The following is a 15,813-nucleotide window of genomic DNA, read 5'->3' as shown; positions in this document are numbered from 1 at the left end:
TTTTAATGCCAAAAAGAACAACTGTCAGGACGGCGTCGTTTGTTTCTTAATTATATCATATGGTTTTTTTTAAAAAAAAAAAAAAAAAAAAAAAGAAGAAAAGAAAAGAAAATCCCATCTTTTAGTACAGCATCATAATTCTTTTTTTTTAATTAAAAAAAAAAAAGAAAAAAGAAAAAAGCGAAAGAGAAACTAATGTATGTTGGCAAATCATGTCAATTTATATATATATATATATAAATAATATAAAATAAAAAAGAAGCCCATGGAATGGCAAGCTCTTGGGTCACGTCAATATAATTAATATTGGAAAATGTGGCCCATCTTCTTCTTCTTCTCAAGAAAAGTTGTCACACACTTAAAAAAACCTACTGCTCCCCATTTTTTAATAATATTAAATTTAAATATGAAAATATCTTCACTCGGTATATTAAGCGATGGAGTGGGCATAGTGTTTAGATTAAGAGAGGGCCCAAGACAGTTGCAGAATGTTGATCAAAGTCCACTCTTCATTACATGATTGCCTGCACAACACACACACACATCTTATGTGTACCAAAATTATATTTATATATATATTTAATTAACTTTTTACTATTTTAATCGTTGCCCCAAATCTATAGAGTTATAGGGGAAGGGGACTCCTATTCCAAAATTTGATAGTAATTAAAGGCCATTTTGGTGGCCCGGACTGAAAAAGTAAAAGTCTACTTTACAAGAAGGGGTTGAGATTATGATTATGATCCAGTTGTGCAGTTTTTGGCTCGACACGTGTCCTTTATTTTTAACTCCATCCCCCCTTACTTTCTCACTTCTCTTTTTCCCCTCCTCCTCCCCCCCCCACCGGGCCCCTCTTTTTGTATTTTATTTGATACCTTCATTTTTTTACGAAGAAAAACATGCAAGAATTACCCAGATTTCACGGTAAATATTATTTTAAATTAAATTCATGGAATTACCCAATTAAATAATTTTTAATTTTATCTGTAATTAAGAAAAAAAAAAAAAAAGTATCAGACAGCTTAATAAATATTTAAATAACAATGGAATTGCACCACTTTTTATAATTACTACTGTTTAATCCTTGTTTTCCATGAAATCAAAAAAGCAGTTTTTGGGTTTTTGAGTTTTCGCCAATGCAATAATTATTGTTTGTAGAATGATAGAATCCATAACGTACAATACACATATATTATTGATATCTGGGTTTATTGTATATAATAATTATATGTATTGTGTGTGTACAATAAAACAAAACTGTCTGCATTTAAATTTGAATTGAAAAAGCTCAGCATTATGAAGGTAAGATTAAGAGGGCATAAAGGAAGCAGAAGAATATGATATCTAACTTATCGATACAACCAAACATAATACAGTGTATTTATTTCTTTTTAATTAATTAAGCAGCAGTATCCATACACTAAATCATTATCTGTGAACTAAATCTGCGGAGCCCTTTATTTTTACTTATATTCTTTAGGAACTAAGAGTATGGAATAATTTTGAAGTGCACTATGTCATCATTCATAAAATTCTACTTTCAAAATTATAAATTGTCAAAATAAATAGAATTTTTTTTTTTTTTTTAATAATTTTGTCTAAATTGAATCAAAACAGACTTAGTCGTGGTCTAAAATAATGTGACGAATAATTTTAATATTGTTAATTATACGAATAATTATTTATAAATTTATTAGTCAAAAAGAACTCGAGTCAATAAAAAATAGAGATCGGTCCCCTAGCAAAAAAATAAAAAAAGGGGGGGGGGGGGGGCAAATCATTTAATTTTGAGACCTAATGTTGTAAGCAAGTTGGTATATGTATTAAACACGGCTAACTTGAAATTCTTTATCTCAATATTTATTAATTTTAATTAAATTCTGTATGAAACAACAATTATTCCTTAATATCATTTTCAATTTTCTTAGAGCTTCTGGACCATCCAGTTGTCTCCACCTATGATCATTAAGAGGAAAATGAAACATTCTCTCTCTTTTTTTTTTTTTTTATTAAAAATAATAATAATAAAAATTGGAATACCAGCTGACATTTCTTCGTTACTACATAAAATTTAATCAAAACTGGATCCAACCCAAGTGTTAAACATTTATTGGTACCAATTTTATAATAATTTGGCGTAATTGTAATTTCATTGGGTTTTTGCTAAATAAGACTGGGCAGCTTCTCACCCACCCAGTACCAGATTCTGGGTTTATTTTCATATGCCATTTCTTTCTCGGCAGCGTTTGGATTGGTGGAAAGTTTTCTCTTCTTCGTTTGGTGGAAAATGGAAAATTTTCTTGGAAAATAAACAGAGAATTATTATATTTTTGTGTTCGATTGCTAGAATTGGGCATGCACGGTTGAATCTGAGTAAGGCATCTGCTGGTACAATGTTTCTTGCATTAATAAATAAATTTACCGACCACTCCTTCTTTTTTCGTGAAATGAAATTATGATTTATCAAATTACTATTTATTCAAATTGGTTAAATCCATGCCATTTTTAGTCTTCTACTTTTCTTTTTTTTTTTTTTTTTTTTAATATTTGTTTTAATACAGAACGCTGATAGAAGATTGGAGATTTCTTAGTAAATTCAACATTATTTATTTAACTTTTATTAACTCTATAATTTTCATCCCATTAATTATACGTAAAGAGTATATATTAATTTAATTTTTTTTTTTGGGGGGTAAAATCTTTTGCAATAACTATTATTTTGTGTAAAAAGAATATATAGAATAAATTACAGCTTAGTTTGGCTTGAGTATAATTTAACTTTTTATAACTTTTAATTATGTTATTACTTCTTTTTAACTTTTATTATTTTTTGGGTTAAATAAATGAGATTCATATACTCTTTTTTCTTCTTTTTTTTTTTTTTTTGAGGGGGTTAAAAGAAGATTGTGTAATAAAGGGGATTTACCCTTTTCTATATATCTTTGTGTCATTCATATTTTTAAATTACATAATCACCCAATTTTATTTTATTTTATTTATTTCAAATATCATCAATAATGAAAAATTACAGTACTAATTCAAAACTAGATTTATGTTGATAATAATTGGGGGGGGGGGGGGGGGGGGAGAGTGCCCAAAGGAAGAGGAGGAGTGGAGATATCAAAAAGAAGAATTTAGAAAAACAATGGTGGCAGTTGATGATGGCTGCTAGTTCTTATTACCTCCTCTTACTCTTCACTTTCCAATGAAATCTTTAGAAGACCAACATCCTCCTACCATGTCCCATTCTCCAAAAACCCACGAGCACCCCGACTCTATACATATTTTTATTATATATATAGCCCATTTTTTTAATTAAAGATTTCATGGTCCCCCACCTCACATCTCATTTTATTTAATTTTTAAATTATAACTCGTATGATTTAATTTTGGTTAAATTTAAAATTTTATTTTCTTATATATATAAAAAAAAGAAGTTTAAATTGTTATCATACAATAGTATAATTCAAATAAAATAAATGTTTTTTTTTTTAAAAAAATTTTGATTTAGAAAGATTAGTTATATGATAAAGTTTTGGCGATAACTTAGAATAATAGATATAATTGAAACTTTAATGATAAATGAGAATATGTATAGTGTATAATTCATGTTTGTTTAACGATAAAGAAAATTTATATTAGAACAAAAAGGAAGGGGGGGGAGGAGGAAAAGAAGAGAAGAGAACCAATTTCCAATTCTTGAAGGGAGAATAAAGGAGTGGAATAAGAATACACTCTTCTCAGAAGCGCTTAAAACAATCTTTCAACATCTCCAGAAAGCAGCAATTAAAATGATTAAACAGAACAGAGCATACCCATTTGGTCAAATACTGCAATTTTAACAGGGTATACATACATACATACATACATATAGCTCACTAATAAATAAACAAAGATGAAAGAAATGTATTTTTGTCCGCCGGTGGATGGGGGGGGGGGGGGGGGGGCTAAAGCCAACCAAAGGAAATGGTGTTGAGTAGTAATGTTTAGAGAAATGATCAGATAACAAAAATTATATACCAAAAAAAAGAAAGAAAAACTCCATTAGCGGGTTGTTTGGTTTTTAGTTTGCAGTGTAGAAGGATTAGAAGGGAAGAGGAATGTCATGATTCACAGTGGTTTGTTTGTTTTGGAAAAATCAAAAGCAAATTTATCTGGGAGAAATCAAACTCCATGTTTCAATACACCAGCAAAGGGAGAGAAGCAAAATATTCAGTTGCTCGAGGAAGCAAGCAGCCAAATACACCATTCAACTTCTAAACCCCATGATTTACATTTTCACTCTCTCTTTATGCCTTTCTACCATAAAATCTCAGTCAAACTTTTTACAACCCGATACTCTCCTTCCTTCCCCACATGTTTATATAACCCATGTATATTAATATGGATAGGAAAAAAGATAAAGAAAAAGAAAGGAAATTGGGTGAAAATTTGTGGTATTTTCTTTTTAAAAAAGAAAAAAATAAAAAAAAAAAATTGGCAAGGTTTTTAAAAATTTCAACTCTTTGAAAAATTTAATAAGTTTCTTTTCTCTTTGCTTTCTGCCCATTAAACAATGAAAATGGCATATTACCAATCATCCTTTCCCCTCTATAGGAAACACCCATCATTGCCCCCAACTATCCTTTTCAACCTTAAAACCTGAGCTTCTAACATATTCATATTCCCCTCCCTTCCATTCCTCTTCCTCTTCTTCTTCTTCTTCTTCTTCTTCTTCTTCTTCCTCTTCTTCTTTCTCCTCCTTAATTATGCTTCCCTTCCTCCTCTCTGTTTAAATACCTCTTTTTCCCCGTCTCAATTTCCTCTCCTCCTCCTTCACAATCTAACTCTGTTTCTTCTTCTTCTTGCAATGGATCCTTCCTCCACAAACTCTGTCAATGGCTTTTACTCCTTCCTCACTCGTGGGATCGATGATCTCGAACGCCTTTACCTCTCCAACAATTTCATGTCCATTCAATTTCTTCAAAGGGTACTTTCCCTCCTCCGATCCTTCCATTCCCAACTCACCCTTCTCGTCCAGAAACTCCATTTGCCCGTCGGCGACAAGTGGCTCGACGAGTACATGGACGAGAGCTCTAAACTCTGGGAAGCTTGTCATGTCATCAAATCAGGAATCTCCGGCATGGAAAACTACTACTCCGCCGGCTTCAACATCACTTCCTCCCTCGACACTCATCGTCATCTCACCCCCCAGCTCTCCAGACAGGTCAATCATCAATCATCAATCAATCAATCAATCAATCAATCAATCAATTCTATATCAATCGACTAATTTAGGTAGGTTTCTTTTTTTTTTTTTTTTTTTTTTCAATTTTTTTGCTTGGAAACAGGTGATACGAGCGATTTCAGGGTGCAGGAGGGAAGCGGTGGGATTGGAGGAAGAGAACAGAGCACTGATGGAGACGAGAATCCAAACGCTGCCGTTGCGTTTCGACGAGAAGGTATCAATGGAATCAAAGCTCAACGGGTTTAACGGATTCCGTGGAGTGCTGTACGCAATGAGGAACGTAAGCTCGCTGCTGCTGATGATCCTGCTGTACGGACTGGTATACTGCTGGCCCAACGAATCAGGTCTGATGAGAGGAGGGTACGAAGGGGGTTGCTTGATATTCGGGTCGGCGTTCATGGTGTCGACGTCGAGGTTGCAGCAGAGGGTGGCAGGGGAGATAGGGAGACTGAGCGGGAGGCCAGGGATCTTGCTGTACGAGTTCAGGCGGTCGAAGATGGCGATGGAGGAGCTGAGAGGAGAACTGGAGAGACGGTGCGAGTGCGGAGGAGGGATGGTGGATTGGGAGGAGGAGGTAGGGATAAGGGAAAGGGTGGAGAATTTGAAAGGGTGTTTTGGGGTATTGAGATCTGGGGCTGAGAACATTGTTGCACAGCTTGATGATTTCTTTGACGAGATTGTGGAAGGGAGGAAGAAGCTTTTAGACTTTTGCAGTCATAGGTAGAGATGATGAGGAGGAGAATAGAGTGGCTGGAAAAAAACTTTAAAAAAAAAAAAAAAAAAAACCCAAAAAAGAAAAAGGAGAAATACAAGGGAGAGAGGAATCAGCTGTTGGGGAGGGAGTTGTTGCTGTACCTTTGAAGTCATTTAACCCCTTCTCTTCTTATTTTTCTTTGGGTTTTTTTTTTCCCTTTCTTTCTTGTGTTTTTCTTTTCTTTGTTCTTTTTTTTTTTTTTTTTTTTTTAACATTTACTATAATTGAAGGTATCGGAGATGTATAATTCTTTTTTTTTTCTCCTAAAAAAGAAAGTTGAGAATGGAAGATGAAGAGAAAATGGTGGTAGAGAAGAATAGTTATGGGGTGAGAGATAAATGTCAAAAATGTTATGTTAAGACAAGGAAAAAAGAATGAGCAGAGGGAACTAATTTTCAAGCAAGGACAGACAGCATTGTTGTTCTACTGTGATGAATCAAAGGCATCTTATTTCTTCGCTGATATACCAACATTTGGGAAGAAGAGAAATATATATCTATATATACATATACAAGAAGAATAGAAGGTTCTTGTGTTATGTTGCAGGGAGAATATGACAGTCAAAAGAGCCACTTGTTTTTTATTTTGGAAAAAAAAAAAAAAATATATATATATATATATATTGTATTTCAAGTTCAATGAGTATAAAGATTTTGAAATAATTAAGGGGTCAGTCAGGGTGGAGTTGTATGTAAGTTGTCTCCGGAGTTGAAATGATTTTGGTAGCAAAGTAATGGAGTGAAATGGGTAATGATTCTGGTTGTGAAAAAATGATGAAAGAGGGAAGTAGGTGTGAGATTCCTGAGTAGGCTTTAAATTTGTAAAGCGGCTTCCAACCTTGCGCTTACCAAGCTTTTGTCTGATTCGCTTAACTTTCAACCCAATGGACTCGATCATTAATCAAGCCTTGCTCTCCATCTCCTACTGACATGTCCTCCCCCCCTCCCCCCCTCTCTCTCTCTCTTCCTGCTAAGTGAGAAGAGGTGGTACATTTTAAAAAAAAAAAAAAAAAAAAGAAGAAAACTTCTGCTTTATTTAGGGGCTTGTGGAACGAGTCACTTTCCAACTTCTAACCAAATCTCATGCTTTTTTTGTCCCTCGCCGGAAATTCATGCCTTGCCTCCCTTCAAGGGTTCAATATCACCATTCTCAACAAACAATAAACAATAAACAAAAAAATTAATGGCAACCACAAAAGCAATCGAACACACCAAACACATTTACTTTCTATTTTTAAAATCATTTTTTTAAATTAAAAAAAAAAAAAAAAAAAAAGGTAGCCAGCAAGCAACAAGCAGCAGCACAAGTAGCAAGAAGTTTCGGCAGCAGAATTATTCATGTTCCCCAACATTATCACCAGAAATCATGTCCTCCTTTTCCTTTTATACAGATAATAATAATATTTAATAAGGAGAAATAGTAGTTTACAGCTTTTGCTTCCACTTTTCTGCATCCTCAACAACATTTCTGTTTTAAGAAAAAAAGAATCACTCATTCACAATAGGGTTTAAATCAAGCTCTGATACAGTACAGAAATAAACTACTTTTATGATTTTCACAGACGTTACAATCAAAATGTCCCCATAGTATTCACCTATTTTCCGTAATTTACAAGACATTAATGGCAAAACATATTGGCATTGCAGAAAAAAAAAAAAAAAAAAAATGAATGGGATTACCATGCATAAACAGAGACACCAATGCTACAGTTGCAGCATGTTGTCTCTCTTCTCTTCTGTATTCAAATGTTAAAGGCCGGCATTTCAAACTGGGAAGCAAAGGCCTCAACTCGATTTCGAAGCTCAATTACATCTTTGTTGTTCTGAAGGCCCTTGAGAAATTCTTTCTGCAACTTTCCATGTTCCCTCTGCAGAAGACTAGTAATCTGAGCTGCTTTAAGTAGAAAATCAGCAATTGTCTCAAAGTCAGACTCCATACAACCTCTTGATGTCATGGCTGGAGTACCTGAAAAAGCACACACGGAATAAAATCTTTCACGGTTCAGAGTGCAAAACGAGAGTAACATGTTTCTTTTCCAAGTGACCTACCAATCCTCACGCCTCCAGGAGAAATAGTGCCATTGTCGCCATATATAGCACTTTTGTTGAGAGAGATATGACACAACTCACAGACTTTCTCATAATTCTTGCCTACAAAAAAAGAGTGGGCATATAGATTATAGAGAGAGAAAAAGAAACAAAGAAGATACACTATTTATATGAGTATTGATATCAGCAAAACGTATACATGTAAGCCGTAAATTGTTATCTTCCTGTTTGCAAGTTGTGACCAGAATTTACCTCAGTATATATTTGTTTCCATATATAAGAGTAACAATTTTACAACTTCTAGACAGCTAGAAAATTTTGATTATTAAAAGTTTTAAAAATCAAGATCTCCGTTCCTCTCATTTTTCTTGTTATCCATTCTCTTTCCTATCCTTTATCCTATAATTTTTAACTTCCACTACTTTCATTTGCAAGCAACCTTTTGTCTTAATTTACTTCAAGTTGTATAGCTTCTTCTGCTTTGAAATTCAGATAAGACCAGTACCTTTACATGGATACCATGCTAACTTTACCTAGATATACAATTTAAAGCCCAAATACTGGTGGCATCCAGATGTTTCCAATTACAATCTTTAGATTTATGCAATCTACCTAAAATGTTGACCGAAGTAAAGTATCAATCTATCACAAGACAGACACAATAGCCTCTTATATAGCAAAAAGTTCGACCTTTTAAAGCAATTGCATAATGGAGGAATCTGGAAATTTCAAATTGCTTGTCACTGTAGTCTTTAGATTTAGAAAGAATCTACCTAAAATATTGACTGAAATTAAGTAATCCACTTATCAAGACCTAAAACCACAGTAGCATCTCACATAGCAAAATGATAGCAAATACATCTGTTTCTTCACTTGTGAAAACACTCAAAGAGGATATATCATCTACATTTTACTCCTAAAGTTATTAGTTTTCCTTCGTAGTCCATAGGACACTTCAAAAGGCAAGCACCCAACTGACACTCTATTTTGACAATGAAGTAGCAATGCAACAACCAGACTAAAGTGAAACCTGTGCTTAGGTCATATCAACTCGGTGTCACCATTAGTACACAATGAATACCTTAGCATTATAGGTTTGCAATCAACATTACCAATTCTTGGGCAGTTTAGGAAAATAAAAAGATTAAAACTGGAAGAGAAGAATGAAAGTCAAACCAAGCACAATGCTCTTGACTTTTTTGTGGAAAAAAAATATTTTCCTAACTGTTAATGAACATTGGCCAAACTGGTAATCGCTTGAACAATCCAGGGGACAAAATATTGATCAAACCCATGTAAAACTTCCCAGTGTGCATAACATCCATTCTGTGCAAGTTCTATGAAATCACAAATTTGATGCCATGACTATATATATCCCAATTGCACCCAGAGCCAAGAAGCTGGAAAGAATTTGGCACTTTTCAGGATGCCTATTAAACTGGTGAACCATACACCTAAAGTTGTAAGGGAGGCAAAATCTGTCAAAATTACAGTTTAAAAGCAATTTAAGGAAACTCAGATTAATTGAGAATATCCCAAGAAGCAGATAGTACTCAAGTTTTCACAACAGCTTATTTTTAGTCATAAAGGGCCCAACAAAGCGTGCATGATTTTTAGATCAACATCGCAGCAATCGATTGCTTTCGTTGTATATTGGTAAGAAATAAGTTCATAGATACCCATGCAATCAGTAACAGCTATAAATAAAAATTCTATTAACACGAGCAGTATCAATCCCTCTAAAAGAAGTATCTGTGTCCACATCAAGAATACCACAATATAACCTCGCTCAAGTAACTAGCATCATTTATGTGAAATTTAAGAGGCTTGTATTCCATGCAATATCATAGGCTATGAAAAGATAAAGAAAGAGAACTGACAAAATAATTTTTAGATGTTCATTAGAATATTGAAAGACCAGCATCATCTACTGTAAAAAATGGCAACATAATCAACCTAACAGACGACAGGCTCTCCGTATGTGGGTCATGATGAAGAAAATGAAAACCTAAATAATACATTAAACAAGTACCAATGGGAATGCAATAGGAATCATAACTACTTCAACTCCACGTGTCAGCATCCATATACTTAATAATTGAGTAAAAGGTAACCTACCTGTTAAGCCTAAAGAAGTTAGATCCCACAGCAACAAATGGTTGTCAGTGCCCCCAGTCACCAATCTGCATTTCCTTCTCAACAAAGCCATCGCTAAAGCCTGAGCATTTCTCTTCACCTGTTGCATATAAGCTTTGTATTCAGGCATAGCAACTTGTTTCAAGGCAATGGCCAGCGCAGCAATGTGGTTATTGTGAGGACCTCCTTGTAGTGATGGAAAAACAGCAAAGTTTATTCTCTCCTCAAAGTCATAATGGCTATTACCATCACCGTGACCAAGATGCAATCCTTGCTTCCTTGATCTGGTGCCTCTCCTGTAAAAGATGATACCTCCCCTTGGACCACGTAGACTCTTGTGTGTTGTTGAAGTAACAACGTCACAGTAATCAAATGGACTTGCACATTCCTGCAAATAAAAACAGACAACACTACAATTCAGAAATAGCGCAAGAAATTATTCATCAACAAGTAGAAAGTATTAACTGTAAAAGTTATTAGAGCAATTTTCTAATGGTTAAAACTTTCTTTAGCACCCTGCAGATGTTGCAAAGCTCACACCAATAACTTAGTCAGATCAGGGCACCCTCTGTATAGTTTTCTTCAATAAAGTTCTAATAAATAAACAATTCCTTGTAAGAAAAGATTATGACCAAAACGTTTCTTAAACATTGAATGTTTATTGTGTGTCAGTGCAATATGGGGTTATATCTAATCTACTGAGTTTTTGCTAATAGCAAGCAGTATAAGCCCTTTTCCTTCAACGAACGCGACAGTCTCCCATGAATATCAGGAACATAAATTGAACACTCTTAGGAGGACATGTTAAATCAGTTGATGAATTATCTATTATAGCACACGAAAATGCATCTAGGAGTTAGTTATCAGCACATAATGAGATTTTTTTTTTTTGACAAGAACACATATTGAGTAGTATTGATAGCATGAACATGAGAAAAAAGCAAAGTGAACAAAATAGGACTATAATGTACAATGGATCAGTAGTTAATCCAGGCCAGCAACCTCCGACCCAAAGCAGCCTTTCACACACTCAGACAACGGGCACCATTTTGACTTTTGGAATCCAGGGAGACAAAATCCTATCTCTTGCCTAAGGCAGCATATCATGCACTCAGATAAACTTTCTTATTTTGATTTAGGGTTCCAGCATGGAAGTCTGTCATTCAAAATGTAACATAAAAAACTTGTCAAGTTGAGTGGCTACAGTGGTCATCAGCCCGACATTTAATTCTCTCATAATTTTTAGGTGGTTCTAATGCTAAATGTTCTTACTTGACCTATCACAGAAGAGTACTAATGAGACAAGAAATGGTGATATCTAGTCTTATAAGATGCAGTCTCAAGAAGAGCAAAACTTTAACATGAGAAAGAGCATGATGAGAAGTCATTAACGAATAAGAGTTTGATACATAGAAATGTTAGCAGATGAAGCAGTTCCAACTTAGATATCACTGACAGAAGTCATTGACGAATAAGAGTCCTACACAAAAAAATGTTAGCAGATTAAGCAGTTCTTACTTAGATATGACTGACAGAAGCAATTGACAAATAAGAGTCCAATACATAAAACTGTTAGCAGATGAAGCAGTTCGAACTTAGAAAAACTAATAGATTAATTACTCATCTGTTAGTTGCACTATAACATCACTGGTTTTATCTTTCTGCCCGAAAAGCTTGGCAACAAATTTAGAACAAAGAACTAACTTTGCATGCACTAATTAATTTAAAGCAATTGCATAAAGTTTGGTCAAATCAAGGGAACAAAACATTAGTGTTAGATCATCACATCAGACCTTAGCTGCCACAAGACCGCTTATATGAGCCATGTCGCACATCAGCACGGCTCCACTCTTATCAGCAATCTGTCGAAACCTAGCGTAATCCCACTCCCTAGGATATGAACTCCCTCCACAAATAAGTATCTTCGGACGAAAATCAAGGGCCTTCTCCTCAACCTTATCATAATCAATATACCCAGTATGCGGATTCACCTTATAAGGAAGGCTCTCAAAAAATATTGACGAAGCAGACACCTTCTTTCCGCCAGGCCTGTAGTATCCATGACTTAGGTGTCCACCAGATGGCGAATCTAAACCCATAATCCGATCACCAGGTAGCAAAAGTCCGGTGTACACGGCAAAGTTAGCTGAGGTACATGAATAAGGCTGCACGTTAACACCCCATTTCTCAGAATCAAGGCTGAAGGCGGCCAACGCACGCTCGCAACATAGATTTTCAATCTGGTCAATGTACTGATTCCCCGTGTAGTATCTGGCTCCAGGCATTCCCTCCGAGTATTTGTTGGTCAAGTGGCTGCCCAGGGCTTCCATCACTGCCCGGCAGACAAAATTCTCCGAAGCAATCAACTCGATTCCTTTGAATTGCCGATGTCTCTCTTTCTCCATAATCTCGTGCACCTCAGGGTCCGCGATTGCTAGGGGCTGGTTTCCCCAAGCCCGGACCGCGGCTCGCCTAGCCTCCATCCCTTGCTCGACCGCAATCCGCTTTGGAGGATTTGGAGACATCCGGGATTGGCAGTCTCTCTGCCTCTTCAAGCGCAGCGGATGACCCAAAATGCAGAATTGTTCATCATCCCTCTGGTCTCCTTGTTCTCCGTTATCATCACGGGGTTCCTCCACTCTTTGCTCAAGCAACTGTAAAGGAACTGAAGGGATTGGGTTCGGCGAGGGACGAAAGCTCGAATCGATTTGTAGCTTAATCGAATCATCCACGATTGGCATTTTAGCCGGCAGACAAGCGTGGGAGTTTGAAAACCCTAAAGAGAGATCCGATTGAGCATGAGATAAATCCATAAAACCCCTCAAATCAGAGCGAGCAAGAGAAAATATCTCTCTATAAATTTTCAAGGTAGGGAAAAATTAGGGATTTCTTTCTTTGGTTCCGCGGGGATTGATTCAGGGATACGTGTAAAAGCAACAGAAACAGCGACAACAATTTCTGAAAAAGGCACAGCGAAAGTAACGAAATCTCTTCCCGCTCGTCGTCGAAGAAGAAACAGATGCTTCCATTCGACAAAACTCGAAAACCCTAAAACTGTGAAATTAGAGAAAGCGTGAAGGGGGGAAAAAGAAAACGGCAGAAGGAGCGAAATATAGAGGTGGTCAGAATATGACGGCTTTTACAGCGACTGGTAGATAAAGCTTTGGGGGAGTGAACCTGGACGTGATTTGGGAATGCTATGCTTAAGAAGCTGGAGGGGGTAATGTGGAGACCCAGAGGAGTCGGTAGATGAAGGTACGTGGAAAGACACGTGGCAAGGTGAGATAAGAGCGGGGAACTGAGAATGCTGAGCTTTCTACGTAGCGTTTGACGTGGGCCCTGGCCTTATGTCAGCAAAGAATTGGGTATTCGGCCCTTAATTAATTGGTTGGTCTACAGCTACAAGGTGGGCCCATATTTGGGGGTTTTATTATAAAAGGAAAACCGCGTGGTTTGCATTTAATAAGTTTAAAATTTCAGGAAGGCTCACTGACCATTTATTTATTTATTTATCTAATCGGTTATCATTTTCCTTTATTCAACCGTTTCCATTTTATGCACAAATCTAATAGTAAACATTTGGATTTTTATTTTTTATTTTTTAATATTTTGTTTATGAAGATTTGAATATTGGCTCTTAATTATTTTGTAAGCTGCACAAATTAATTTATGTCTCTTAAGTAGGCCTCAGACACTTGAATGAAAATTTTTTTTATGCTCTTATTTAATTTAGTTATCATCAATTAAAGTTAGACTACTCCTTGTTTATCAAAGATTGTGATAATTCTTTTGTAGGCAATTTTGGTGTATATTTATGACATTGCAGTAAGTAGTTCTCCTGATATGTCTACGGCTCCTAAAGTTAATTTGAGTGCTGATGGAGGAGTTTTGTTGTCTGATTGAAGCTCGGTTAGAAGGTTATTGTATCTAGTTATTTCTCGACCAAATATCACACTTATTGTTCATCGATTTGTTAGAAGTATTTGATGCGGAATTTATTTTTATTGAATTCAAAACATCTTAAGACAAGTAAAAAACAACAAAAATTTAGAACTATATACAATTTGAAAATGATACAACTATAACATGATTAAGAGATCCATTTGAATAAAAAAAAAATCTTAATTATTTGACTCACTTCTTCTCTCTATTTAATTATTATGCACAAGAATTTTAAAAATTTAATTGATTAAAAACTCAAATGAAATGAGAATATGTGCTCCTTTTATTGATGAGAAAAGAGACTAAAGGACATTCATGATAATTAAATATGTTGATAACTATTTATATTATTATAGTTTAATACTCATAAAATATAATAATTTTATAATTTATTTTAAGATTACACACCATCAAAGTACATTTTCTTTTACAACGGTTATCTATTATTTTGGGTGTCCTTTTATTTGATTTGAATCGTTATAGGTGGATAAGAAAAAATAAAATATCAAGTTAGTTGGTCACCTACTTAATTACTGGAATTAACACGATTGTCTAAAAATATTAGGCTCATTTGCAAGTAGCTTATCGTCTGTTGCAGTATGTTAAATTTAAACATGTGAAAATGATTATTTCTTTATGCAAAACCTTCTTTGGACCTGAAAACATTTTTAAATGTAGATTGAGTCTCTTATATTGACTCCAAAAGATTTACTCAATTTTTTTTGCATTTTTTTTATGTGATTCTCTTATTTTTTGAAAGTCAAAGAAATATACCACTATTTTTTGTTCTTCTACCGAGGCCAAGTATGGAGCTCTAAGTGTTACAACTAGTGAAAAACTATGGATCCAACAAGCTTATTATTTTATCACAACTAGACTGTTACTCATGTTGCGTATAATCCAACGTTTCATGAGAGACGGAAATCGTATAGAGATTAATTAACATTTTGTGTGTGATCATCTTCAGTTTGGTACTGTTGTCCTCTAATTAATTTTTTCTTTTATTGTTCATGATCTTCAAAATCTATTTTAACGGAGAACATTATAGTTAATCACTTAAACTTGGTTAACTTAATGCTTTCACTTAAGTATGTAATTTATGCAATATATATAATACTCATACCAGAAATTTGATTTGAGATTAATTTTAAAATTAAAAAAAAATATATAAAAATATAAATTTTAAATTTATAAATATTTATTTAATGTAAAATTAGGAAAAAATAGGTTGATGATAAAATTAAAAATAATTTTGAAAAAAAAAGTGAAAATTTGGGGTCAGATACTATTTTTGAAAGAAAAATTAGAAACTGGAGGTCATAACGCAATTAAAAAAAATTGCATCACGTAAGGCTGTCCAGTCAGAAGTGTCAATGAATCGAAGCGCCGCGTAGCAAGGCACGCTGACTCGGTGCCATGCGGGAGGCCATAATTGCAATTCGCGTGCTCGCAATCAGACGGCCTAAATTAGTTCCCGTGCGCATGGACGATCCAGATCCGTTCCCTCCTCAAGCGCGATCAGATGATCACGATTAAATGCGAAGAATGGTTCAGATTCGTTCTCTTTAAATATGATCGTACGGTCGATATCAAATTGTCATGAACAGTATAGATTCATTTTTTCTTTAAATACGATCGGACAGTTGAGATCAAACGCAATGAATAGCCCAGATTTAAGGTAGACGGGTATAAAAATCTCATTTCAC

General features: G+C 34.8%; 2 protein-coding genes across 3 annotated transcripts; one reads left to right on the top strand and one right to left on the bottom strand.

The window, feature by feature from the left end:
• Positions 1–4,309: 4,309 nt before the first annotated feature.
• LOC110815138 (BPS1-like protein) lies at positions 4,310–6,443 on the top strand. The gene is made up of 2 exons (XM_022042793.2): positions 4,310–5,206; positions 5,331–6,443. The coding sequence occupies exons 1-2, from the start codon at positions 4,850–4,852 to the stop codon at positions 5,949–5,951; spliced, it is 978 nt and encodes a 325-aa protein (XP_021898485.1). The 5' UTR covers positions 4,310–4,849; the 3' UTR covers positions 5,952–6,443.
• Positions 6,444–7,182: 739 nt separating this feature from the next.
• SHM7 (serine hydroxymethyltransferase 7) lies at positions 7,183–13,386 on the bottom strand. 2 transcript variants are annotated; one of them, XR_002539787.2, is made up of 5 exons: positions 11,959–13,386; positions 10,148–10,553; positions 8,030–8,131; positions 7,661–7,946; positions 7,183–7,448 (listed from the first exon to the last, which is right to left on the bottom strand). XR_002539787.2 is itself a non-coding variant. In XM_022042849.2 (4 exons), exons 1-4 carry the CDS (start codon positions 12,976–12,978, stop codon positions 7,723–7,725), a joined length of 1,752 nt encoding a protein of 583 aa, XP_021898541.1. In that variant the 5' UTR covers positions 12,979–13,385; the 3' UTR covers positions 7,505–7,722. The 2 variants fall into 2 exon arrangements, 1 of the variants encoding a protein (XP_021898541.1); XM_022042849.2 differs by lacking the exon at positions 7,183–7,448 and having other exon boundaries at positions 7,505–7,946; positions 11,959–13,385.
• Between the last annotated feature and the right edge of the window lie 2,427 nt (positions 13,387–15,813).

This window comes from Carica papaya, chromosome 1 (genome assembly GCF_054855325.1).
Source record: "Carica papaya isolate Zhongbai chromosome 1, ASM5485532v1, whole genome shotgun sequence".
Classification (NCBI taxonomy): domain Eukaryota; kingdom Viridiplantae; phylum Streptophyta; class Magnoliopsida; order Brassicales; family Caricaceae; genus Carica; species Carica papaya.
Note: the sequence above shows the minus strand (reverse complement) of the source record. Positions and strands in the feature narration are given on the sequence as shown.

Bases quoted from the DNA above. Each gene is read 5' to 3' on its own strand.
- LOC110815138 (XM_022042793.2), top strand. From the start codon at position 4,850: ATGGATCCTTCCTCCACAAACTCTGTCAATGGCTTTTACTCCTTCCTC. The intron at 5,207-5,330 runs GTCAATCATCAA...GCTTGGAAACAG, and splicing joins CCCCCCAGCTCTCCAGACAG to GTGATACGAGCGATTTCAGG.
- SHM7 (XM_022042849.2), bottom strand. From the start codon at position 12,978: ATGGATTTATCTCATGCTCAATCGGATCTCTCTTTAGGGTTTTCAAAC. The intron at 10,554-11,958 runs GTCTGATGTGAT...TTTTATTTGCAG, and splicing joins GCGGTCTTGTGGCAGCTAAG to GAATGTGCAAGTCCATTTGA. The intron at 7,947-8,029 runs GTAGGTCACTTG...GTGCTTTTTCAG, and splicing joins TCCTGGAGGCGTGAGGATTG to GTACTCCAGCCATGACATCA.